We start from the raw sequence: 27,483 nt of genomic DNA on the forward strand, positions 1-27,483 counted from the left end.
CACTCTAATTGTAAGAAATCCAGTATTGAAATAATACCGAGCCGGAGTCGTATAAATATGTATATATGTCTAACTCTGCCAAAGTGGTATTGATACATACATCAGTAATACAATGCAATAATATCTAATAGGTGGGAAAGTTATACCACATCGATAGCAGATTTAGGATTGACCAGTATAATTTTAACGCCAAGCGGTACTAACCTTAACACGGAGAGATCAATACCGGCGTTAGGGAGCGTCCATAAATCACGTGATCGATTTTTGGCCAATTTTGACCCCCTCCCCCCCCTAGGTGACCGGTGGTGATAATTTCGCTACCCCCCCCCACCGGTCACGTGACAGGAGATGCTCAAATTAAATCATGTTGTCCGGAACAACAATATTTTTTAAATCATTAATCAAATTAGAGCTACACTACACACATGTGTAAATACCTATTTAATACGCCAGTCAGACATAAGTATTTAAGTCGAAGCAAGTTTCTAAATATGCAAAATGAAAATCAAATTTATATAACGTGCGTGTGGTATGCCAAGAGAGTTTATATATAACTCTCTCATGACATTTATTGGCATATACAAAAGTTAAAAAAACTTTACTCATGTCATGTGACATCTGACCATCTACCCCCCCCCCCCACCCGTGATAATTGGTGACAAATTTCAGACCCCCTTCCCCCCTCTAATCGATCACGTGATTTATGGACGCTCCCTTACTAGAGTACATACATATCCCAGATTTCTAACAGTGTAGATTCGCAAAACATTATGATGAATCAGTTTTCTGTTATTTTTCCTCTAACTATTTATTAGTGTGGACACTGAGAAATTGTAGCACTGTGTATAGTATTATTAAGGGACTAAACACTTTTAGGTATATGAATTATGTATTTGTCTGTCTGACGTTCCCAGAAAGAATATCCCACCAGTAAATGTAAATATATATGTATGACAAAAAAAATCTGGATACTTTTTGACAAATATAGGAAACGTCATTATAGTAGCTGCATGTATGCAGTTTAGAGTAGGAAATATATTTTTAAAATGCTATTAGCCCCTTTGCAGAATTTTAGAATCATTAAATTTTTACGATATACTAAATAGTATTTGCTAAATACTTTCATTATGTAGACAATGGAAATTTTGATAATCACGATAATATTAACGTGTTACCCTTTTGCGCAGAGTGTAACCCAGTTGTGCGTGATTAATGTATCGATACATATATATGAAATGTATAATTGAAATGTATGTATGATTGTTGTCATAATGATTTAAGTGATATTTACATGCAAATAGGCAGTATACGATTTATGCAACCATCCAAAAAACATTTGGCACAAATTCTGTGTTCCCATTACTATTTATTTATCAGTTGAAAATTCTGACAAGCACTTTATTAAGATTATCTTAATTGTTGCCTAACAATTAAAATTAACATGTGGATTTACTTTGTTACGGGAGCAGACGCGCAATCTATTATGTGTGTTATTATGCGTTAACGATGAGATTAGATAAATAAGATGTGCAGATACATACACACACATGTAAGACTATTCTGTACATATGTATATAGTACGTATGTAAGTAAATACATAAATATGTATATATGCAGGCTTCTGGTCACACAATCAAGGATGGTTTACATATGCATTCACAATATGTACGTACACCTTGTAGTTGTCGTTAAATTATTCATGGACATAACCAGTCAGAACAAGAATTATTTCAAAAAAGAGGTGTTATTCAAACACAAAACTTCTGTTGAAAATATTTAATAGTGATTACATATATTATACAGATGTACTAACCTAATACATACGATTTAACTTTGTAATTAAAATTCATCTTAAAAAATGTATAAAATGATCTCCACTCTTGATCAATGCCTCATCACTTCTGTTTCACTTCAAATTCTTCTTTTCTAAAACCTTGGTTTCAAATTTTTTCATAAGAAATCACGGAAGATGAAGGGATGGATCTTGTTTACGGCCATTGTGATGGCCACTGTTGCTCTATCAGTTGGACATCCTGTAAGTTTGATTTGTGTAATGTGTCACCCTTGTATGCAAATAATTACATTTTTGAAATGTACAACTTAATTTACAGCAAGGACCACGTCCGTTCGGATGGAGCAATTTTTTAAATTTTCTTCAATGGCCACGACCAACTGCAGCCACCACGGCTGCGCCCAAAACCATGGCACCGACAACTAACGCACCCACAACTAAAGCACCGACGACTCTTGCACCCACGACACTAGCATCTACAACTGTTAATGGCAACAATAACAGCGGAGACAACAATGGTACAAATGGCGACAATGACGGTGCAAATGGCGACAATGACGGTGCAAATGCCGACAATGACGGTGCAAATGGCGACAATGACGGTGCAAATGGCGACAATGACGGTGCAAATGGCGACAATGAAGGTGCAAATGGCGACAATGACGGTGCAAATGGCGATAATGACGGTGCAAATGGCGACAATGTCGGTGCAAATGGCGACAATGACGGTGCAAATGGCGACAACGATGGTGCCAACGGTAACAACGATGGTGCCAACGGTAACAACGATGGTGCTAACGGTAACAACGATGGTGCTAATGGCGACAACGATGGTGCTAATGGGGACAACAACGGTGCTTCAACAGCCGCAATGACTTCGTCAACCTGAATCATTTTCAAATTAAGCAAATAAGTATTATGCAAAATAGTTGAAACATGTAATGTTTTTATTTTCACGTGGCCTTGACATTCCTAGCAACGTCTTAGAACTCTAAATACAATATGTCTACGAAAAAGCATTAACAAGTTGTTTTCCGCCATTATTATTAGGCACATGCATGGGTTTTAATGTTGTCTAAATATGTACACATGTACAAAGGGCCGGATGGGAACGGTACGCTTTGTCAGTGCCCGTCCTGACAAAGGTGATCAGTTCGATAATCCGGACCCATTTTTTGAGAACACTACATTTTCAGTTAAGAAGTTTTCAACTTGGACATGCAGTTTAAAGTGAGATAACGAATTTGTAGTTTGCATTGGAATTACGTCTTCTTACACTACTTTATTTACAATTAAATGCTTAACTGGAGATAAAATTGTGCATGTTTGGCGGATAATAAGCCTAACGCTAAAAATCATCATAAAATTGATAGTCTGGTCAAATCAGTTGAGCACATTTTACGCCCCATGTTACACAACTTGAACACCATATTTCAGCCGAAGCTCTGAAATCGTGCCGTTCTTCAAGATTGGATACCGCGTTTTTGGTCGTTCCACAATTTCAAGCCTTTTTAGTACAGGAAATCTGCTGTTTAAAGTACCATCCTGTTGATAAATAATTTATGTAGTTCATATTAGTTTATAAAATTTATCAAAGGCAATCCAACATTATAATTTGAACTTGCCCAGACAGCATAATTTTTTTAGCTACATGGGTATGTACAGTACACTAGAAATCTGTTAGAAGTTACGCATGCCTTGATTTATTGGTATTAAAGTTGCTACCACTAGGTATTAAAATTATGTATACTGGTCCGTGCAAACTTTAGACCGATATGGTAAAACTTTAATACCGAGCTATTACTACAAGGTTTACTTCTGCCACTTTGGTAGAGCATACATAGTACGTACATATATCGTAGAATCATACCCGTAATTGGTATTATTTTAATACTGGATTTCTAAATGTGTACATAAACCATTCATATTTTAAATATTAATACAATTACATACGCAAGCATTATAGAAATGGTGTTTATAACGCTTGCCAAATTATTTTAAGAAATTGAACATAACTGGTAAAGTCCCTTTAAACTTTTCACGCTTAAATTTTTAGCAGTTTTTGATTTCATGATAACTTAAAAAAAATAAAAATTACATTTTGAAAGCAGCTTTTTAAGTTGCAAATACAAGTTTTGCAGGATGAAAGACATTCATGCGGTGAAAGTCAGGTTTAGAAATATGCATAATTTTGAACATTACTTATCAAAGGATCTGCGACTTGCCGAAATTTTATGCACGTACTTACCTCTACGATTTCATTGAGGCCAAAAATGTCCAAGTCATGATCTCCAACCCCAACATATGTTAAATATGCTTCAAGGTAAAGTCGCTTTAATTTTAGAAATTCTAGCGGAACAAATTTACACAATCTTGATGAAATCGTTGTTGTTGTCATAAAGTCCAAATGCAAAAATTCCAACGTTGGAGCATGTTTTGCGATGCATTCTTTCAATTCGGCCATTATGTCTTCCATCATTTTCAAATCTGCAATTCGAATTATCAATCTTTTCAAGCCACGCAGTGCTGCGAGGGCTACGATTTTCTGAAATATAAAATTAAGTAATCCACTCAACCGCATCAATTAAATTTTGAGTTTCTTCAATGTGGTACATACTTCATGCTTGGTGTGCATTGTTACATCGATTTCTTCCAATTTTCCAAGTCGCTCCCCCCTTTCAGCCATGGATACGACAACTGCGCCCAAATCGAGTACCCACGTGTCCTCAAAAATAATTTTCTTCGTATTTTCAAAATTAAAGAAATCACCGGATAAATCTTCCAAGCTTAACGTATCATAATTTAATCTTAACGTATTGCAAGTCAGTTTTAACGGTAGGGGAGGAAAAATGAAAAACTAATTTTTGAAACCGACTTTTTAACGGCAAGTTAATCAATATAATTTGCTGTAAGTAGTTTACCATTCCTTTCACGAAGGAAGTATTTTTTCGGTTTGATTTCTACGTCGAAAAATGAATTACATACTTGAATAATTTCAGCTAACAATTTCCTTGAAATCTCGATATCACACTCCATCACTGTGAGCAGGGACGCGGAATGAATTAGTGACCCGTTCGGCCGCCACATTTTGTGGAGTAGTTGGTTCAAACCTGAAAAAAATTGATATGCTTGATTTGATTTAAACCGTCATTCAAGCATTGGAAATGTGTGTCAAGTGCAAAATTGTCAAGATATAATTTTAAAAGGCACAATTTTTTAGTATATAGAAAGGGCAAGAAATTTACAAGTGAGCGCCATCTACCGGAAAATGCCAATAAGTAATTGTACTACAAACGGCGAGCCGCTTTCTGCGCCTATTTCTTGTTGCGGAAAAGATGCAAGCAGTGGCTACAAATTATACGATGGGATGCCCAATTTTTTGCAAATATTTATGAAACAAGACTTATTATATTGATCGGTATCAGAGGACATTTTAACTTGAAATGTTTATTGTTAGACTAACTTATTTAAGACTTATTATTTTTCCACCGAGAAATCTCCAAGCAAAATTTGTCCTTACATAAATAAGCTTCCTCAACTTGATCTTGAAACATGACTGTTTCATCCGAAATGGTAAAATCCAATTTGAAATTTATAAAGGGTGCGAGTTGATCGTTCAAAACTGTTTGGATGTCCTCATCCAAAGCAACAGTAAGATAGAGCTGGTCGTGGAGGTATAACTGTATTCCAGTAGTTGTCCAGTCCAGTTCTAGTTTTAGGTGGACACTAACCTGCAAGTTTTTAATTGCATAATGTTGGATCCGCATTTTTTGGGACCAAAAATAAAGGTTTCCGCGGTAAATACTTATTTAACAATCGTCGGATTCCTAAATTTACTAATTGCTAAAAGTATCGTAAGTGCAACAATCGCAGCAACGATTCACCCAAATTAATTTCTACACTCTTAGAAATCCAGTATGAAAATAATACCCAGCTGTATTTATACACCTATATTATAATTTCGAAAAGTCCGTCTCGTGAAATTTTCCGTGACATCTCTGCATTCTGATTGGCTGTTGAAATTCTGGCTCCACCAATCAGAAGGGTTATGATTTCGGTTATGATTTAGGTTATGATTTAGGTTATGATTTCGGTTATGATTTAGGTTATGATTTGGGTCATGATTTGGGTTATGATTTCGGTTATGATTTCGGTTATGATTTCGGTTATGATTTCGGTTATGATTTCGGTTATGATTTCGGTTATGATTTCGGTTATGATTTAGGTTATGATTTAGGTTATGATTTCGGTTATGATTTAGGTTATGATTTGGGTCATGATTTAGGTTATGATTTAGGTTATGATTTCGGTTATGATTTCGGTTATGATTTCGGTTATGATTTCGGTTATGATTTCGGTTATGATTTCGGTTATGATTTAGGTTATGATTTCGGTTATGATTTCGGTTATGATTTAGGTTATGATTTCGGTTATGATTTAGGTTATGATTTGGGTTAGGATTTAGGTTATTATTTCGGTTATGATTTCGGTCTGGTTTTAAACAATCCTAAAAACATTCCATATCAACCTTCAAAATCTTCCTTAGCAACGTTAAAAAATTCCTTAGCAACGTTAAAACAACTCTCTGTCAACGTTACAAAAATTCCTTACCAACCTCAAAAAAAAATTCCCCAGTAACGTTAAAAAAATTCCTTAGCAACGTTAAAAAATTCCTAAGCAACGCTAAAAGAATTCTCTAGCAACGTTAAAAAAATCCTTAGCAACGTTAAAAAAATTCCTTAGCAACGTTAAAAGAATTCCTTAGCAACGTTTACAAAATTCCTTAGCAACGCTAAAAAATTCTCTAGCAACGTTATCAAAATTCCCTAGCAACGTTAAAAATATTCCTTAGCAACGTTTAAAAAATTCCCTAGCAATGTTAAAAGAATTCCGTAGCAACGTTAAAAATATTCCCGCGCAACGTTAAAAAATTTTTGAGCAACGTTAAAAATATTTCCTAGCAAGGTTAAAAAATTCCTGAGCAACGTTTAAAAAATTCCCTAGCAATGTTAAAAGAATTCCATAGCAACGTTAAAAATATTCCCGCGCAACGTTAAAAAATTCTTGAGCAACGTTAAAAATATTCCTATCAATGTTAACCAGATTATGTAGCAAGGTTACAAAAATCCCAATCCTATGATTGGCTAATTAGGAAGGCCGGCTACCAATTAGAATTCAGGAACGTCGTGGAAAGCACGCGACATACATTCATATTTAGATGTTGTTTTTACTCTCGAATTAGAATTAGATTAGTTGCGTACTGGTTGAATCTAACGATTTGGATGTCTATGATATGATTATGAATATGATTATAAATACGATTTTGAATATGATTTTGAATATGATTTTGAATATGATTTTGAATATGATTTTGAATATGATTATGAATATGCTTATGAATATGATTATGAATATGCTTATGAATATGATTATGAATATGATTATGAAAAATCAACCAAATTTAGCAGCATTAACAAATTCCCCTAGCAACGTTAAAAAATTTGCTTAGCAACATAAAAAACTTTCCTTAGCAACGTCGAAAAAATTGCTTAGCAACATAATTAGCAACAAAGTTTCCTTAGCAACGTCAAAAAATTTTCCTAGCAACGTCAAAAAAATTGCTTGGCAACATAAGCAAATTTCTTAGCAACGTCAAAAAAATTGCTTAGGAACGTCAAAAAAATTGCTTAGCCACGAAAAAACAATTTCCTTAGCAAAGCCAAAAAAAATTGCTTAGCAATATAAAAAAATTCCTTAGCAACGTCAAAAAAATTGCGTAGCAACATAAAAGATTTTCCTTAGCAAGGTCAAAAAAATTGCTTAGCAACATAAAAAAATTGCTTTGCAAAGCAAAAAATTTTCTTTAGCAAGGTCACAAATTGCTTAGCAACGTAAAAAAATTTCCTTAGCAACGTAAGAAAAAATCCGTGGCAAAATAAAAAAAATCCTTAGCAAGGTTCAAAAATTTAATGTGGCCCGTCTTTAGGACGGGCTTATAGGCTAGTTTATACATAACTTTACAAAATTGGTATACCAATTTTCAATATATTGAAAATTAAAGAGTAGTGATAGATTCGTATTAAAGCTTTATGTACCATGCCGAGAGCAATTTTTAGTAACCTGTAAAATTTTAACATCAAGCGGTAACAGCTTAATACCTGCCTGACTATACCAGATTTCTAACAGTATTCAAGCGTATTTTGTCCTATAAGGCTAATCGTTGCTCGCAAGCTAGATAGTAACCAATAGTTTGTGAAACCCCCTAATGCATACGTACATACATAGAAGTAAATATTTTATACCTGGCTGATTTCCGAAAATCGTTCCCCTGCGACTCTTTTCCACTTTGCGCTCACGAGTCGAACCATTTTGATCGTGTCCAGATTCAACCAGGAGAACATATTTGACAGCAACTATCAAATTAAGTATGCGCATGAAAATAAGTGCAAATTAATTGCTATATGCATAATTTTATAATTTACACTCTCTACCAATTCATTCTCGAAAACTGATTCAATTAACTCCATGCTAGTACACTCTAAATAAAATCATTACCAAATCATTACCAAAATGCACACGTATATGACTCTGCAGAAACGGTAATAATAACCACCAGCCGGTAAAGAAATTAATTGAACCCGAAGTGGTAATAAAGAACACTTTTTGGGATAAAATTAATACCTTGATGTATGACAGATGTACTACAATATGTAGTAAAATGTCTACCGCCTGGTAATAAAGCATACCACTTTGTACACGGTGTGCTATTCATACCGGTATTAATGCTTTTCATATGCATACCCCATTATTACCAAATGTTGTGCAGATTTCCACCGAAAAGAATAGATTTTTTGCCTTTCTTTACAATAATCTTTCAATCAAAAATTATATTTATTGTAAAATAGTTTTGAAACATACATAATTATAAAATTTAAGTATAATGCAAACTATGGAATTACATACACACACATGTATACATATTTACACGAAGTTGAAATCTGCTCCGATTTCCAACTTAAATTTTTGTTTCACTGAAAAAATAAACGCATAAGATTATTATTAACTATTTCCTATTATTATGATGGTGTTCGATCACCATCTTGATAAGGCACCTACATACATGTGATAATTTGATACTTACCTGTTTCAACAATTCTATATAATTCCCAGAAGTTTTTATCAGTTTTTTCACTGATAAAAACTTCTGGACAGAATGGATTAATTTCGCCATGTTGACTTGAGTTGAGCTGAGCGGAAACTAAAACTGACAAATGTGCCACTGTTTAGCGTCTCACAATTATCACCAAATGTATTAAAATTCTTACCTCCATGGTAATAAACTACACCAAAATGTAGATCTCATTAGCACCAATTTGTACTGCGCTTTACAAAAATTATGGTAAAGAGTGTTATCTAAATTTGTAGGATATAATTACCGACTCGTAGGAATTTATTACCAAAATTATAAAGATAACTTAAAACATTGCGGTGGATGGCCAGTTACCCGGTTGGTATTGATACGGTACTAACCCCGTATAATTTTTGTAGGACGCGTAATTACCAACAGCTCGGTAAAGACGCTTATTAAGAATTCTTTACCAAGTTGCTAAGAGTGTACTTGGTTCCATTGCTATGTTGAAATCTTAAAATGGTTAATTATTTATATATGTATGTATGGATTTACGAGTTAACAATTAAATATGTACTAAGAACGGTAATTAGATTTTAATTGAAATACCAACTGGGTTTACTTAATTTGCTCGTGTCCTCAGCTGGATCGGAATATCGGTAACTTTCGGACTCGTGTTTTATCATTATGTACACTTTGATAAGAAGTTTGACGACTTCCATATGTACAAAGAATGGGTAGTGCATAATGGGTGTGATTGATTTTCTGTGATTTATTTTTATTTTTAATGCTAGATGTAATTAAACTTCATATTTGTCATATCCATGAATTTCTGAAAATGCTAACATATACATAATACGGGCACTATTGAATAGTTTGAATTGTTTGTTCAATTTTTCCATATTAATATGTATGTATGTACATATTAATATTAGAGATTGCTCGAATTGAACCTATTACCAACTTATGTTCTCATAATGGAGAATATGAAAATAAGGTTGAAAATCTTAAGTCTTAAAGAAGTTGTTTCGTATTGCCGTTTCGTTTTTCACATTTTTCCCGTTTCCCACCTACATACGTTGGATGGCTGGTGAAGCCCTGATAAAAGCTTACATATATGTATTATGTACCTAAGATTGAATTCACAATATGTCTACACAGTGGGGGCAGAAGCAGGCGGAAAAGGTTGACAATGTCCCCCCAGAAAATGTGCCGGGGACAAGTAATGTTAATCTCCCCCCGAAAAACTTGAGATTTATATCATCTAATTTACATTATATTCATGAGCATGTAATCGTTAAAAAAGCAAAAAATATTTTTTATTCATTGAAATAACGAAAAACTTCTTCACAAATTATTTTCGATTTCACACTGATACATATGAATAGTGTTGCCACAAGCTGAGGCGAGGTGAGTTTTCAGGCAAGCTCAGCTCACCTCACTTTAAATGAGTTAAGTGAGTTGAGCTGGCTTGTTTACAAAAACTCAGCTCAGCTCACCTCACTTTAAATGAGTTGAGGTGAGTTGAGGTGAGTTGAGCTCATTTGTTCCTTCTGAGCACGCAGCTCAATACTGAAATACATACAGATTTAAATTGTATAAATTTATTAGCTGGATTTGCATTGAAATATAATTGTATTATCTATACAAAAGATGACATACCATTATACAATAATCTGTTCGCAGTTTAAAATTGTTTTCTACTATTTATTACTTGAACATAAAAAAATTGTCAGTGTCGGATTATTTGCAACCAGATCGTGAACTTTAAAGCTGTGTGACCTATTTAAAAACTTAAAAAAACACCTACGAATGGTAAGATTTCATTAATAGTATTAATTTACTACCAAAAAGAAGTAGAAATTTGCGACATGCACAATTATTGACACTCTGACCATGGATTACATAAATATTCACGACCTTTATTTGCCTGGTTAGCAATCACAGTTAAAATAAAGTTGACTTTTATAAAAATTTCGGCAATAAGAAATTCTTATCGGGGTTGAGGTCTTGACTTGATTGTGTAAAAAAAATTTGGTAATTAATTAGACAGGAGCAAAGATGCGACGTGTTAAATCAGGCATCAGGTTGTGTACTTACATATGTACGAGTGGAAGAGAATCGCGCATTTATTCTCGTCTCCCTTGTATGGGAAATCTGCTTCTTGGCTAAATGAGCTGGCTTGTGAGTTCAGCTCACCTCACCTCAACTCACCTCAGCTTGTTTAGCTCATGAGCTCAACTCACTTCAGCTGATTTAAGGCAAGCTCAGCTCACCTCATAACTCAGCTCACGTGAGTTGAGGTGAGTTTAGCTCACCTCACCGGCAACACTACATATGAAGCTATGGTAAAATTCGCTAACCTACAGTGTACATAAATATCTCTAAAATCTCTTTCGGCTTTATTAGACAGTCTACATACATATGTACATGCACGAGAATAATGCATTAATTTGCTGTACTTAATTGTTTTATCTGAACTTAAGAGGACGGGTGAATGACGAAAGTTACAAAACTAACAATTTTTCAAATCGCTGGCATTTCAACAATATTGGATGATTTTTTTTTCATTTTTGTTGAAAAATGATCTCAATGAGTTGTATTTTCGGATTCATTAAGAATTTTGAATTTTTTTGAAGGTCAAAAAATTGAATGTACTACGGCCAAAGGTCATAAGGTCAAGGCTCACAGTCCCATAAATGGGGTACCATTGGAAAGGTCTTGATGAGAGGATTCAGAATATATATACATTGTGGGGTCTGGGACCACCCCCCGATTAATTAGAGGCCAGTGAACATTTTTGAGTTTTGGTTTTGCAGGTATATAGACGTTAACACAGGAGCAGATTGAGAGTTAACATAGCACTAGATCGAGGAAAACTCAATAATACTCATCGGTCTCTAAATAATCAGGGGGTGGTCCTACACCCCATAAAGTATATATATTCTAAATCCTCTCGCCACGATCTTTCCAACGATACCCAGTTTATGGGGATATGTGAGATTTGACCTTGTGACCTTTGCCGTTTGCGCGTGAAATTTTGTAAACTTCAAAACAATTAAAAATTTGAAAATATAACTCATTCAGATCATTTTTAAAAAACAGTGAATAAAATCCATCCACAATTGTTGAAATGCCAGCTGTTTAAAAATAAAAACTAGGAACTAGGTCACAAGAAAATCTTGTGCGTCACACCCATTGGCTCTACAGACTTGGTTTTGGTCCCAAAATAAGCTTCAGAATATTCTTCTTCTAATCCCGGACATAACACTTTTTTTTAATTGTTGGAAATGCAAATTATTTCTTTCGAAAACTTTGATACATTATCTCAAACATTTTTAGCAACTTTTTTAAATGTTTATATCCGGGAGTAGACGAAGAACATTCTGGAGCTTTTTTTGAGATTAAAACCAAGTCTGTAGAGCCAGTGGGTGTGGCTCACAAGATTTTCTTGTGAACACGTAGAATAACATGCAGCGGTATGGACGGATAGGTGGCGTCGCATATTTCACCTGTGGGCTTAATAAATCGATGCGAGAAAGACAAAATTGTGCAAAGTGGTTTTCCTTTAAGTAAGAAATAAGTTTACTGATCATTCTTATATGATATCTTAAAATTGGCAAATCAAATGATAACGTGTAATCAGCCGTTTTAAGAAGTAAGAAAAATTCACCCAATATAATTGGCTAGGTCGTTTCTTTCATCAAAATTTAATATGGCCAAATTAACATAATTTTAATATACGGTTTGGATCCAATACTTGCACGACAATTTACATATTCAAATGTTTGCAAATAATATTCTGGAGGATAACTCATGCAAAGTGAAATCAGGAAACAAGTAATTTTGTTGAATAGAATAACGAGCTAGACAGACAAACTGTCAAATGTACATACATAGATTTAACCTCACTATTTAAAAAACTACTTATTTCAAAGTACCTAGTTTTGCTGCGATTACCCGTTACCCGCATACCCACACGATTTTGCGGGTAAATGTTTGTTCGAGGGGGTAGCGAGAATACCAGGATATCTCAGTTCTTATTTAATTTTCGGCATAAGCGCTGCTCCAAAATTTACGTATTAATTTTATTTACTTGTTTGTGCATATATTTTCGTAGGACTGACCATATTTTCACTTGTTCTGTGGGTTAAAGCCAATTGAAAGTACACTCTTAGCAACTTGGTAAAGAATTCCTAATAAGCGTCTTTACCGAGCTCTTGGTAATTACGCGTCCTACAAAAAGTATACGGGGTTAGTACCGTATCAATACCAAACGGGTAACTAGCCTTCCACCGCAATATTTTAAGCTATCTTTATAATTTTGGTAATAAATTTCTACCAGCTGGTAATAATGTCGTTCAAACTTATATAGCACTCTTTACCATAATTTTAATCAAGTGCAGTACAAATTTTTTCCGTTGTGGTGCTGATGAGATCTACATTTTGGTGTAGTTTATTACCACAGAGGTAAGAATTTTAATACATTTTGTATGAATTGTGAGACGCTACGCAGCGGCGCTTTTTTCAGTTTTAGTTTCCGCTCAGCTCAACTCAAGTCAACATGCCGAAATAATCCCCGTGTCCAATTCCAAATTCTGCATGTGGGAAAAACTGATAAAAACTTTTGGAAATTAAATAGGATTTTAGGAAACAGGTAAGTATAAAATTATCATAGGTAGTGTTACGAACGACGATGGCTATGAGGGGTGCGGAATAACCGTGGTCGACAGATTCGGGATGTTTTTCTTAAACTTTCCTTTATTTCCATAACTCTGACTACTTATCCTTAACTAAGACCATGGCTCAAGCCACACTTATCCTAAAGCTAAATCCATACTGAACACCTCTCTCTCTCTCTCTCTTTTTCTCGTACTCAGTATCCTAATAATAGAAGTGTCCCGAACCTGGCATGTCCCCTCATGTCGGATCGTTTGGCATAACAGTAGGTTCCTTATCAAGATGGTGATCGAGCACCATCTTAATAGGAACGAGTAAATAACAACCTTATGTTTATTTTTTCAGTGAAACGAAAATTTGAGTTGGAAATCGGAGCAGAGATTTTTCTGCAAGACGACCAAGGGGGCGGAGATCGACGACGAAGTATTCCTATCCTTGCTGAAAACCTTATAACCCAAAACTTTGAATTCTTTGTCAAAGGCGAAATACAAACCGAAGTAAAATTGGATCCGGCCTGTCCAGTTTCATCAATAATTTACGGTCAGTAATTTATTAAGCTTAAATTATTTCTAGTCTGCAACATATTATATCTTTCTAGTTGCACGTCCTGATGAGACGTCGATATCCAGTAATGGTTTCCGAAAAACCCAAATTTCCAATGAGGTTGATATTTTCAGTCAGGTTACAATCATTTAATGATATTCTTAGATATCCGAAATCCGAAAATAATTATATAAAATTATTTTTAATTTTTGAAGATTGTTAACGCTGCAACGATTGAGAGCGCCGAAATTTCCGTTTAGTAGCAGAGTGCAATCAGAAAAACTGCTTCGATAAACCGTCGTCGACAACTTTAGTTAATGAATTGGTTGCGTAGTTATGTAATTGAGGTGAAAGTTTGAGACGCTTAAGAATTCTTAATATTTAATAATATATTTAATTTGACTAATTAAATTTAAGACTTTCTCCTACAACCTCCGACCAGAAACACTTAACAGCTGTAATAATTAAGCTACTGCCTTCATTGAGATGTTCTAAGTCAGGGGACGGTCTGGTGAGTGAAAATTTCGTGAATTATTTAAATTTGCTCTTGTATTGAGAGTTTCTAAAAATTGTGAATTTTTAATCTGCAGGACATTTTATTTGATGACGTCAACCGATGTGTACTCATCCAAAATCGACGATTTATCAGAATTTGAAGGGGGAATAGAAGAATAAATATGTAAATATGTATATGTATGTATGTAACTCAATAGTTTTGCATTATTCTTAAATTTTGTAATTATGTAAGTATGTTTTAAAATGATTTTACAACGAATATAATTGATTAAAAGATTATTGTAAAGAAAAGCAAAAAATCTATTCTTTTCGGTGGAAATCTGCACAACATTTGGTAATAATGGGGTATACGTAATGCAAAGCATTAATACCGGTATGAATAGCACACCGTATACAAAGTGGTACGGTTTATTACCTGGCGGTAGACATTTTACAACATATTGTAGTACATCTGTCATACATCATGGTGTTAATTTTATCCCGAAAAGTGTTCTTTATTAACACTTCGGGTTCAATCAATTTCTTTACCAGCCGGTGGTTATTATTACCGTTTCTGCAGAGTCATATAATGATATAATGATGTAATGATTTTATTTAGAGTGTAATAAATTTATTTGTAGACGACATTTTTAAAGTGAAAATGCCATTTAAGTCAAAATTTCAACAAATAAATATAAGGAAAAAAGTTAGGTTTCAGAAAAACTAACGACATCTAACTAATTATTATATGTAGCATGCATTACTTCATACTTAGCATTATCCCAAACTAAATACATACATATGTATCAACGCAAGACAGGAAATAATTAATTAAATAGATTTTATGTATATTGCTACTTAGTTAGGTTTCAACTTAATTATCGTAGCCAGTAACGGGTAACGGCACCCGTGCGGGCACAGGTATCATAGTTGGCCTACGGGTCGGGCCACAGCATTTTCTCTACTCACGGCAACCCTAACATTACCCACAACATAAAGTTTCGCAAGCCCTGAACATATTCACAAGTAGGTAATTTTACTCCGTGCACATGATTTTTTCAGGATCATGTAAATTATAAGTGTAAAATATTACTTGAACTGGGTTTCGAACCAAGTCTCCACAGCCCTGACCGTCGTCAATTACGTACGTTGCGCCACTGACACGGAAATAATCAAGTGGAAGTAGTGGAAAACCTACTTTGGTGAACCTCAGCTGAAACATTGAATTGCGTTACGATTGGAGAATTAAAAATTCATTCGCAATTTCAAGGTTAAATACATGTTTGGGTACATACTAACTGCAATGTATGTTGTGCATATGTATGAACACATGTGTACAAAACTATTTTCCGGGAAATATTTAGAATAAGCATGAATTTACGTTTGTATTAATCAGAAAATAAGTCACCCGGAAGCGTCGCCCGATCAAAACAAACTTACGCATATGTATATATGTATGTAGACCCCATTGAGAAATTTAGTTGTGAATTTAGATTAATTTGAATTATTAATAGTTGGGCTCATGGAAATGCTAAAACTATTCACCCTACTTCAGGATGTACTCCTAGTAACTAGGGCAAGTTCAACGGTGCAAACATTAGAAATTGGCAAGGTCGTACAACCATTCGTCCATTGTACCACGACAGTTATATCGACCAATAATGACTCCATTACGAACATCAATTTGACCATGACTCCAATTATCTTAGTAACAGAACTAACAAGGGACACTCATGACCTGTCGTTTGAGTCCAGGGTACCCACTATGTTTTTTAGAATCTACTAGGACCCCAGATGAAGGATTCATTCATATTTCCGTGTAAAACTCATATTTGGCGCCATGGCGTGGCGCCAAACTTCAAAATTTGCATTTTCGACCAGTTTCAAACCCCCATAACTTTTGCAGTTTATGTCGGATTTTCAAAATTTTATGCTTAAAATGATCACAAAAGTCGAAATTTTTTAGAAAAAAATCAAAATAAAAAATTTATAATTTTTGAAATATTTTTAGCATTTTTTCGACGAACCCCCGTTTATAAGAAAATTACGAAATTTTGCGAAAAGTTAAAAGTGATAATTTTGGAAAAAATTTCATTGGATACGAAAGTTGAACTCCTTGTCATGATTTTTGCCAAAAATTTTGAAAATCCGTCCAGGTTTTCAAAAGTTATGGCGGTTTCAAAAATAAAAACATGCAAATTTGGCGAATTTGGCGCCACGCCATGGCGCCAAATTTAGTAGATTCTAAAAAACATAGTGGGTACCCTGGACTCAAACGACAGGTCGTGAGTGTCCCTTGTAAGATTAAGTACTGTTTGGGAGAAATTAATACCAGTGAGATTCCCCCTCTTACGAAGACGCAATGCAGTTGATCATTGCTGGGCAACGCCATTTATTCTACCAAAATTTTGCAATATTTCAAATTTTTCTTGGCGGTTCGACTATTATTGGTTTGATCATTTCTACCACGTAAGAACATCAGAGAATCATTACTTCCTCGTAGTCTCGGTGACCAGTGGCTTACATGGAAAGGAAATTGTTCGTGCATACACTACACAATTCAGGTCATCTTTGGAAGAAACCAGCCCAACTGTACTACAAAACGCTTTTCCATATTAAGCAAAAAGCAGAGCGAGAATCAGACTCTGGTGGGTATCCACCACCACCGCTGGCTCTCGTTGCGACAGTGCCGGGATTATGAACCAACTCGTGTTGAGATGCTTTTCATCTCTCACACGAGTTGGTTCATCGTTTTAAACTCTCCAGTTTTTCAAATAAAAATAAAAAAAACGTGCGAATTTTTAATAAAATATTTAAAAAGTGCACCATGGAGGATTACTCCTCCCCCAGCGAGCAGCCACCTCCACCACCACCCCCCATTGCACCCCTGCCACCACCGCCACCCCCACTTTCGTCGCCATCATCATCGTCGCGTTAATTTTCGAGCGCATAGTATCATTATAAATTCCGAAACGCGTAAGTTTTAAATTTGGGGCGGTTTGGACAGACTAAATTTGCTTATCTTAAAAATTGATAAGTACACTGATAAGCACTGTAGCGTTAATTCTCGAGTGCATAGTATCATTATAAATTCAGAAACGCTTAAGTTTTAAATTTGGGGCGGTTTGGACAGACTAAATTTGCTTATCTTAGAAATTGATAAGTACACTGATAAGCACTGTAGCGTAAAAATTTGAGTGCACATTATCATTATATATTCAGAAAAGCTTAAGTTTTAAATTTTTTGGCTATTTATTATATACATGTCATTATTGCATAAGCTGCCTTGCTACGGCTCTTGCCTTATGAAGCGCCTCCCCCAGAAACTTTGACCCCAAAAAACTCATGGTAGCGGCCATTTTTAGTCGGACAACCAAGGCTGAAAATGTAGCTCTTCTCATGAAGAAAAATCTGGCATCAGGTTGTCAGACTAAAAATGGCCGCTACCATGATTTTTTTAACGATTTATGTGTATGTGAAAAAACCGCCAATTTTCGAATTTTGAAACTCTTGATGCATCAAAATGTTCGTATTCAAGGGGGAAGTCAAATGTCAAATGCAACTTGGGGTCTAAATCTTTTTGTACCGAGTGTACATTTATTTTCTCACTTTTCCCAATTTTCTTCCGCAATTTTTGAAGGGGGTGTGGTTGCATATAAATTAATAATAGCTACGTTATATTGATCCTTTCACCAAAATATAAGGTTCCAATTTTTTATGCGAAATTCGGTGACATCGAGGCGAAAAGGGGTTGTACAGTACACTCGGCCTTCCTCCTTTATATTACACTAGAATGGAAGTAATTCTGATGAACATTTTCCCCACCCGGGTCAATGGAAAGGTGGAAGTGATAGGGATGGAATACTTAAACCTGTTTTATCTATTCCCTTACCAAGTTTTGCCAGGAATGGACGTTGCACTGACAAAGGCGTCATTTAATATATCCTGCCAAACTAACGAAGAACACCTCTGCTTTGAACAATTAACCCGAATCAGTATTATCGTGACAAACCTCAACAAATATTTTTGGATAGTTGGCAAGTCCCACGAAAAATTACTATCAATTTTTCAAGATAATAAATTTCTAGAACCCAAAGCAATTGCCGCAGTACGAGGAGTGGAAAAGTTCAGCGACCTTATCGACTTCTGGATAATGCAAAACATCCCATTCCACTATACTTTTCAACGTTGTTTCTCCATCAGACGCCAAACTTATAGTGGATTTTTTGCTTTTCCTGGTGACTCTTTTTACCTTCGTAAAGTTCACAAATACTTTTTCATATCATGCTACAAAGTCTGGCAGGACTCTTCGTTGTTATACGCTTTAACATCTCCTTTCGGCAATCTAGCATGGATTTGTTTCATTGTCAGCTTTCTCGTAGTGACAATCGTCTTGTCTGGATCACAAAAGAAGTTTGGGTCTGTTGGGTTTCGACTCGCAGTAGGAATCATGTTGGAAAGTTCTGTTCTTTATTTATTAAAATTCCCGAAGAAATACGAAATTTCTGTCGTCGTCGGAATTTGGATTATTTTGGCAGGAACACTTTTGACCAGCTGGTATAAAACAGCATTCACGATCGAAATGATTGTCCCAATAACGCACCGTGCACCGTGGGAAGGTTTGCTCAATATTGAAGGGATGAAGGTCCTCATGCCGTTACGACTGATGACTACGAATGTTAGAGAAGATTTACCGTACTCATTTTATGTACAGCTTTTCTTCGGGGGCATTCAACACAGGGCGCTACCTTTTATAGAATGGTTTCGTCATAATAAACGCTTGAAAAGTTATTTGAAGATTGCACAATTGTTAGTTAATCTGATGCCTGTAAATTATCAGCTACTTTATCCACTGGTGAACATTACCGACCTTAGGACGGTACCAATTCAACCTATTTTGTACAACGAGACTGCACATCTTGTTAGACATCTATCATCATGCGATAAAACTGGATACATGGATGAGAAGGAGAATGTCGCAGCCGTCTTACCATTTTTAAACGATAATAGTGATGGCATTACTTACATGATTGGGGAGGATAACTTCTTTACAGAGTTCCTTGGTTGGCCAGTTTCCCCAGTTGCGCGAGATTATACTTTTCATCGTCTCGGTGTGATGTTAACATCGGGTATATACGGCTACTGGGAGGGTTTGTACAAGTTAGTCAGGCCGAAGAAACTTTTTCATCATTATGCAAATTGGACACATCCGAAGCTACCAAAGGTGGCAAAACTTGATTTCAATTCTAAGATTGTGACGGTGTTCTATATTTGTGGGGGTTGTCTTGTAATCAGTGGAATCTTTTTTCTCGGGGAAATTATGTTTATGATGTGCAGAAAGTGGTTAAATTGGTTATGTAGTATTTGACGGGCTACGTATGTATGTAGGAGCTACCCGTATTCCTGGCGCACTTGCCACTACTCACCTTACCTCCTACAGGTCTGAAGTCTAATTTATTGTATATCCATCTTTTATTTTAGCCATTTGTAATAATAAATAAAGTAAATCTGAAGATGTAATGACAGAGATACATAAGATGTGTATAACTATTTAAATTTGTAAAGTAAAAATATATATGGTTAACCAATTTAGATTACATGAACTTCTCGTCACACAACCAAGGGTGGCTTACATATATACACACTCACAATAAGTGAAGCACCTTGCACCATGTCTTTAATTATGCATCGGTTTAATAACTCAGAACTAGAAATATTTCAATCATAGACATATTTGCAAACGACCCTAAGGCGTCGTTTATAAATTGCGCAATACAAAAATCTGAATTTTCTAGTTCAACCTCCCCCTTTTAACATTTCGCATAGGCAGGAACCCTTATGAATTTTGTAAGTTACATATCTCACATAAGTAAAAGAGTGACCAAATGATTAATACAAGTCTGCCAGATATTTAATGAACTCATTTTATCAAAGAATGTTCCATCCCCTACCGGGAACTTTAAGGGGGGACACGACTTCAAAAACCCATTCGACCATTTTGTCCCCTTAGCGCTTCTTTTGACCGTCTCAATGTACCCCACCGATGCGACGAAATATCGAGAGAGGTCGTTCAAAATATAGTTAATAACCACACTGAAGTCAAAAGCAACCAGAGTGAAGAATACAGCAACCGTTATTGGAATTGGTTTCCACGAAGTAATTAAAATATATAAAGAAAGCACTTCCGCCATGACGACGCCCCCCAAGACGAGTGACATTACGGGGAAGCGTGCCACGTCGTGAAATAAGTTTTGCAGGGATTCCGCAACCCGGTACTGTTTCATGGACGCTTCATTAATGTTCCTAAAATGCAAAATTTTGTTAGTGTCATTAGAGTTGGTTGGCCGTAAAAAAACAGCTGCAAGAAATAGTTGTTTCTTGCCAGTATAATTTATTGCATTGCGGTGCAAGAAATGTGAAAAAATGGAAATAATGTGGAAAAACTGCATAAAATTTGGAAATGGTGCCAGAAATATCGAAATTGTGCACGAAAAGGTGCCAGAAGCGTGAAAAATGTGCAAGAAATCATACACCTTCATGTGATCAAATTGCGATAAGGGGCCGTCCATAAATTACGTAACGCCAAAATTTTATAAACCCCATCCCCCCTGTATTTAACATGGGTAACATACATCGGCACGATATCATTGGAGCCTTAGACCCCCCCTTTCCCCTCTCGCATTGCGAAATTTATGGACGGCCCTTAACCACGTGATACAATCTTAATGAAAAAATGTTAACCTCTGCAAAACTTGAAGCCACATTTCCACCGCAATCCTGGGATAAATTAAGGTAGAGAAAACTCCGGCAAGGATACAATCTATAACCCCGAGCCATGTCAAAGTCTCTAAAATTCCGATCCCCATCTTGCACAGGGGGACGTGCCACGAATTGATGGTTTAAGTCTCATCCCACCCCGCGTCTTGCATCGTAATTAACGGTGGCATGAACGGGAACAACCAGGCCAGTGAAACCATCAAGAATGGAACAGAGGCAATACTTCCCATGGATATTAACCATATGATGAGCACTTTTCGTTCCACGGGTAGTTGAAAGTCGACCTTTTCGCGGGACAACGTTTCCAACTGGATGGAACGGTTGACAAGTCGGATAAAGTCGTCAATTCGGTTAAAATACAAAGTAAGTTTCAACATGGTGACGACGCCGATTGTCGAGAGAAAGTAGACCATGAAAACTACCCGCCATAAGGGATGGTCCGACGGGTTGTACCTGTAGAATCAGACGAGAAATCGGAAAATGTGGACGAGATCGTTAACCACGGAGGTCAGGAAGATGGCGTGGTGAAGGCGAGACTTTCGACAGGACGAGGCATTCCCAGATGTCGGGTAGTTGATCGGAGCTAAGTAGAAGTGCATGGAATGGCGAAGGGCCTGCTTTATGAGGGGAGTGTAAGACGTTGGTATGAAGGAGGGATTTTTAACTTGAGGCGTGTCCGTGTTAATGATGCGAGACGTCAAAAATTTTAGAGTGCTGAGAAATTTTTCTAGGTTATTGAATTTGGCTGCAGGACTTTTTACCTTTCTAGAATTTACCTTTCCCTTACTTACTGGAGGTGCCGTATCGGAAAAATTTGCTGGCGAATTAACCATTTTGTACGCTTAGGAGTTTTAAATATGCAAATGAATTTAGTTTATTAACTTTCTTTAAACTACACTGTTAGAAATTTGACATAGAGCCAGGCATGGATCTATTCATTTCTCGGTGTTCTACATAGTTTCTTCTTATTGGAGGGAAATCAGACCAACTGTGCAACAAACCCGGTTTCCATATTCAAAGAAGAGAAAGTGAGAAACTCGGATTCTGGTGGGTATCCACCACCACTGCATACTGTGACTTCACAGTGCCGTATGGTGGTCTTGATTGGATATCATCAGTATAAATTCAAAGGAGCGTTAGTTTTTAATTTGGGGCAATTTTAATAACTTAAGTAATTGCAATTATCTATATATTTTTTTCATAGGCAGCCATAAGTTTGTTACGGCACTTGCCGTATAAGCCACTCCTTTAGAAACTTTGACCCCAAAAAACTCATTGTTCCCACACTTTTACTTCGGACAATAAAAGGTGAAAATGTATCTCTTCTCAGGTAGAAAAATCTGGCATCAGGTTGTCAGAAGTAAAAGTGTGGGAACAATGCGTTTTTTAACGATTTCTGTGTATGACAAAAAACCGCCAATTTTCAAATTTTGAAACTTTTGATGCATCAAAATGTTCGTAGGGGCAGGGAAATTAGATTGGCAAATGCAACCTGTGGTCTAATTTTTGTTTTACCCAGTGTGCATTGACTTTCACATTTTTTCAAATTTCCTTCTCAAATTTCTGAAAAGGGGATGGGTGCATGTAATTTAAAAATATACATGCTAGATTTATCCTTGCACCCCGAATTCAACTTGCAATTTTTCTTATCAAATTCGGTGAAATCGACGCGAAACGGGTTTGCACAGTTGGGTCAGCCTGTACCATTGGTATTAATAAAATATCTCGGATTGTAAAAATTTGTTACCGCTGTGGTAAAACTTTAATGCAGAGCTGTACTTAACTCCGGAATTACCGCTTTGGTAAAGTCATGCGTGAGTACTGCTTGGTATTATTTTAATACTGAATTTATAACGTGATTTGCTTTGGAGTAATGGCTTTTAGCAATTTAACAGATTACATAGATCAGTTTGTATTTAAATTAGTGAGGCTATCTAGTCGGGCATTAATGTCGTACCGATTCGGATCGATGCTGGCGAATGGTAGGGATGTACATATGTAGTTATTTCAGCACTAAATAAGTAATTTATGTATGTCTACGTGTCCAAATAACTCTATACATTTGCATATTATGATAAACCAGCAATGGGTAATGTTGCTTTAGTTTTAAATAATTTTCCAGTTAAGGTAAAGTTTTAATGTGAAAGTTTTAAGGTAAAAGTTTTTTGTACTTATGTACATATATACAGAAATACAGATACATGTATATACTGATTTTCCCGGGACTCGTTACATTGATATGTACATACGAAAGACTATGATAACTCCTCCTATTAAGCAATCATCCACCGTTTAAAAAATGGTTTCCACATGCACAAATTAGTTACAAAGGCCTACTCACATAGTTATAAAGGCAACCTTCTTGGCAAATCATTTCAAACTTGTCATATTATTAGATGGTACACTCTAAGAATTCTGGTGATAGACGTGGCCCCCTAGTGATCGTGATTGTTTTAGCCGTCTTCATGGTGGTGATGAAGTTTCATCAAGCAGGTGGTGAGTTATTTCCATGCGGTGACCAACCGAGCGGAGCGGTATATACATAAGTATATGCATATGATAACCATCCAGTTAAGCGACACATAGATATATCTATATATTCACCACTCGGTGATAATCTGGTAATAGATTTTTTTAGAGTGCAATGATCCATTCTCATCAGTTATTCATATATTTATATATTTCGTTTGTCCGCAATAGATAAGTAAATAAGTAATTAACCTTAACTCGAAAGTTGGTTGAAAAACTAGAGGATTCAGGTATTGACAAAGTTTTGTTTCTGTTATTCAAAACTTTTAACCAAGCCGATTAAATAAATTCGTTTTCTTGCTGTAGCCTTAAGTCAATTACTCTGTTAAAACATGAAACCGTAGTTGTATGTAGGTACATAAATACATACATCACCAAAAGTAAAAATGATTTGATCGAAAATCTTGGCTTTTTAGTAAGTCACCTGAAAGAAAAAAATTGGAAGCGATGATTTTGTACACATTCGGCGTAAAAAAGTGTATAAATCTGTCTAAATAATCGTATATATGATAACAAAATTCACTTGTACATATTTATGTACATACATATGTACATGTTCAGGATATTTTTCTCCAGAACCTTTACATATTTATTCTGTTTGTTTAATTCTATGTATTTACATATGTCGTCTCATAACTGTATACAATTCTAAATATATGTACACACTTTGTGCATAAATACCTGATTACATACATACCATACATGCGTATGTAAATGTTTGAATCGCTTCCCTACCTTTTTAACGGTTCTGCTTAAATGTAACGGTTTATTGTAGGGTAGGCTACTTTTAATTTCATACTTACGGTATTGCCATCATTTGTCCTTGTCCAAGCGACTTATGCTCCTCAAATTAAAATAAGACCTTCGAATTACAAACTCTCCTCAGTACGTACGCAATACAGAAAATTTCGTGTGAATAAATCTCCATTAAAACGTAAGTAAGCTTAGGTCAAATTTGTCATAAATAAGCTATCTGCTAAACCTAATTACAAATTTATTCTCAATTTTATATGTACCAGTGATCCATTATTCCCGACAAATAATGTGGGCGAAAGGGTTCCTAATTTTGTTCCTGGTGGGGATGACTGTTTTTCTTCAGTGTGGCCAATGTCAAGAAGGTACATAAATACATAAATAAATGTAATTCAAAGTTTTGCTTCTCCGGAATTCTCAATTTAGGAGAAACAAAGGTTGAATTCTTTATTAAACCGGAAACCGTGTTAATCATTTCAGAAGGACAACAATGCCTGTACAATAATGGAGCGAGGATGTCCTGGTCTGTGTGCAGGGCGCAATGTAACCTGATCCCTTCCCTGGTGGGCACATGCACGGACGGGATGACGTGTTGTTTCCTAGGAAGAAAAGGGGATCCAGCTTTAACAAAATAATGTCTATGAACAATCTGAAGTTGTATCAATTTACGTGGAACATATTTCTATGTAACAATATTTTTCCATTTTTTGTATAACATTTTTGTCATGTTTCACAAAGGAATTAACAAAAATGGGGGATATTCATTAGGAGTTCTCATGTTTATGTATATTAATATTGTAACCTAATTGTGAACAAATTTTTCCCAACTAAATATTTACTGGCCTTGGAGATGCATACATAAATTCGCAAAAATGAATTTTCAACCCAATTTTTTTTGCGAACTTGTGAACTTTGTTTTTTTTTCTTTTTAATTTGATCCAAAGCCATGATGAATACCCCAATATATTTTTCTTTACAAAAAGTAGTTTTCATTTAGTCATAAAAATGCAAATACATATATACAAACAATTAGATTTTCTTTTTTATAATACATTTAATGAGTGCATGTTGAGAAGTTACAAAATCCCCATGTGCTAACGCTCCCCTATGAGAGTTATTTGCACATTTTCTGAAATATTTAAAAAAAAAATCATCATAAATTTAAAAATATGAAATATAATTTATAAAAACATAAAATTCTAAACTCATTTAAATAAATATGTAAAGCCTCACGTTCAAATATGTCATAAAACATTTGGTCACCGGGGTGCATGAGTCTCCTTCCGGATCAGATTTCGAATCTTTGCACTCCTTCAATTTCGGAATGCAAGGGGACAAGTCCTTCTCCACGGTTTTTCTTTGCTTCTCCGGCAGAACGGATTTCAAATATGCTAAGGATTTCGGATAATCGATCGGTTTCGAAATTTGTTCCAGGACACATCGACCTACTCTCTGATCACAAAAAAATAATCATGAGACAAATTGCATAGACTCTTAGAAATCCAGTATTAAAATAATACCAAGCGGTCTTGATAAGTAATTCGCAGTGTAGTAATAGCTCGGTATTAAAGTTTTGCCATTAGTAACAAATTTTTATACACCGGAGTAATTTTACAGAGATACTATCAACTCGGTAGCAACTTTGTTACCGAGAAATCAATACCTGCCTGACTATGCCAGATTTGCATCAATGGATTATGCAAAATTCCAAACGCGTTGCACTGTATATGCATTATCAACTTGGACAAAGACAGGTTTATACACGATCACCACCCGGTAATGGTTTCGATTATTTGCATGCTTAATTGACTACTTACTCCTTCATGCTGATTAACATAAGGCAAACATTTTGCAAATTTCGGCGCTACACCGACCAAGTTTGGTTTCTTGCTTGCCGTACAGGTAATTTTGGCCCCATTTACCTTTAACGAGATGTAGAAAATTACAGATTTTTGTATTTTTTGCCTAATGAAGTTAATATGTAAATAGATTATTTACCCTCACGATTCCGATTGCTAGGAGGATAACGATGCAGAAATATCGGTTCGCCATAACTTTTTTTTAAATTATACACTATCGCCAACTATGTAAATATGTACATGAATGAAATACAGAACGGTAATTATTACCCTATTTATAACAAGTTGCACACTAATGATCCGTGTGGTCACGTATGCAACGTAAGGGGCTGTCCATCAATTTAGTAATAAAAAATCCTCTCCACGTGTCACGGGTTGTGCCATTTTTTAGCACGTGGCGCAAATACTGTGAGCAGGTTTCCCTCATAAATAAATAAGTGACATCATTTTTGATCACCCCGAGAACATAGTCTGATTGTTTCCTGGAATATGAACCAGATAAATTTAAAACGAGGTAATTTGGATGATAACGTTTTTTTAATGATAAGTACGTGTGTATGTAAATATGTTGCATAACATATTTTTACCTGCACGTGTCCATAGACAATGAAACTGACAAATTTGACAAGTCCTACAAAGACTGAAATCATTTAATTAGCCTAATGAGCACGACTGTCTAGGATTAAATTATGTACCATAAGACACGATATGTATATGTACATACATTCGTATGTATGCGCTTATGTATGTAAAGGGTTCGGATTTATTTTCTCCCCACTTTCTCTAGCCAAAAAACGTAAGCTTATTTCTCAAAACTGTGTGACGAAGGGAATCAAGTTTTTTCCTCAAACATGCCTTAGTGTGTGGCCTTTCAATCACCAACGTTAACCACGCCCACAACCCTTTGCTTGAAGCTAAGTGATCAT

At 35.6% G+C, this 27,483-nt stretch overlaps 2 protein-coding genes and 3 long non-coding RNA genes across 6 annotated transcripts; 3 read left to right on the forward strand and 2 right to left on the reverse strand.

The window, feature by feature from the left end:
* The first annotated feature begins 1,909 nt into the window (after window positions 1–1,909).
* LOC110860998 (N66 matrix protein) lies at window positions 1,910–2,811 on the forward strand. The gene is made up of 2 exons (XM_022110111.2): window positions 1,910–2,035; window positions 2,112–2,811. The coding sequence occupies exons 1-2, from the start codon at window positions 1,970–1,972 to the stop codon at window positions 2,679–2,681; spliced, it is 636 nt and encodes a 211-aa protein (XP_021965803.1). The 5' UTR covers window positions 1,910–1,969; the 3' UTR covers window positions 2,682–2,811.
* A 5,922-nt stretch (window positions 2,812–8,733) lies between these two features.
* LOC118439506 lies at window positions 8,734–9,569 on the reverse strand. Its single transcript, XR_004837455.1, has 3 exons — window positions 9,118–9,569; window positions 8,934–9,056; window positions 8,734–8,823 (listed from the first exon to the last, which is right to left on the reverse strand). It is a non-coding gene; the product is annotated as an uncharacterized LOC118439506 (long non-coding RNA).
* Window positions 9,570–13,187: 3,618 nt separating this feature from the next.
* On the forward strand, window positions 13,188–14,814 carry LOC110861117. 2 transcript variants are annotated; one of them, XR_004837452.1, is made up of 7 exons: window positions 13,188–13,391; window positions 13,453–13,578; window positions 13,947–14,141; window positions 14,200–14,282; window positions 14,360–14,491; window positions 14,562–14,655; window positions 14,735–14,814. It is a non-coding gene; the product is annotated as an uncharacterized LOC110861117 (long non-coding RNA). The 2 variants fall into 2 exon arrangements; XR_002549028.2 differs by having other exon boundaries at window positions 13,188–13,578.
* A 9,898-nt stretch (window positions 14,815–24,712) lies between these two features.
* Window positions 24,713–25,515, forward strand: LOC118439505. The gene is made up of 3 exons (XR_004837454.1): window positions 24,713–24,879; window positions 24,965–25,063; window positions 25,179–25,515. It is a non-coding gene; the product is annotated as an uncharacterized LOC118439505 (long non-coding RNA).
* A 205-nt stretch (window positions 25,516–25,720) lies between these two features.
* Window positions 25,721–27,032, reverse strand: LOC118439504. The gene is made up of 4 exons (XM_035860875.1): window positions 26,697–27,032; window positions 26,516–26,620; window positions 25,932–26,150; window positions 25,721–25,827 (listed from the first exon to the last, which is right to left on the reverse strand). The coding sequence occupies exons 1-4, from the start codon at window positions 26,748–26,750 to the stop codon at window positions 25,813–25,815; spliced, it is 393 nt and encodes a 130-aa protein (XP_035716768.1). The 5' UTR covers window positions 26,751–27,032; the 3' UTR covers window positions 25,721–25,812.
* Between the last annotated feature and the right edge of the window lie 451 nt (window positions 27,033–27,483).

This window comes from Folsomia candida, unplaced genomic scaffold (genome assembly GCF_002217175.1).
Source record: "Folsomia candida strain VU population unplaced genomic scaffold, ASM221717v1 Fcan01_Sc037, whole genome shotgun sequence".
Lineage (NCBI taxonomy): Eukaryota > Metazoa > Arthropoda > Collembola > Entomobryomorpha > Isotomidae > Folsomia > Folsomia candida.

Bases quoted from the DNA above. Each gene is read 5' to 3' on its own strand.
- LOC110860998 (XM_022110111.2), top strand. From the start codon at position 1,970: ATGAAGGGATGGATCTTGTTTACGGCCATTGTGATGGCCACTGTTGCT. The intron at 2,036-2,111 runs GTAAGTTTGATT...CTTAATTTACAG, and splicing joins CTCTATCAGTTGGACATCCT to CAAGGACCACGTCCGTTCGG.
- LOC118439504 (XM_035860875.1), bottom strand. From the start codon at position 26,750: ATGGCGAACCGATATTTCTGCATCGTTATCCTCCTAGCAATCGGAATC. The intron at 26,621-26,696 runs GTAAATAATCTA...ATCTCGTTAAAG, and splicing joins TAGCAATCGGAATCGTGAGG to GTAAATGGGGCCAAAATTAC. The intron at 26,151-26,515 runs GTAAGTAGTCAA...TTTTGTGATCAG, and splicing joins ATGTTAATCAGCATGAAGGA to AGAGTAGGTCGATGTGTCCT.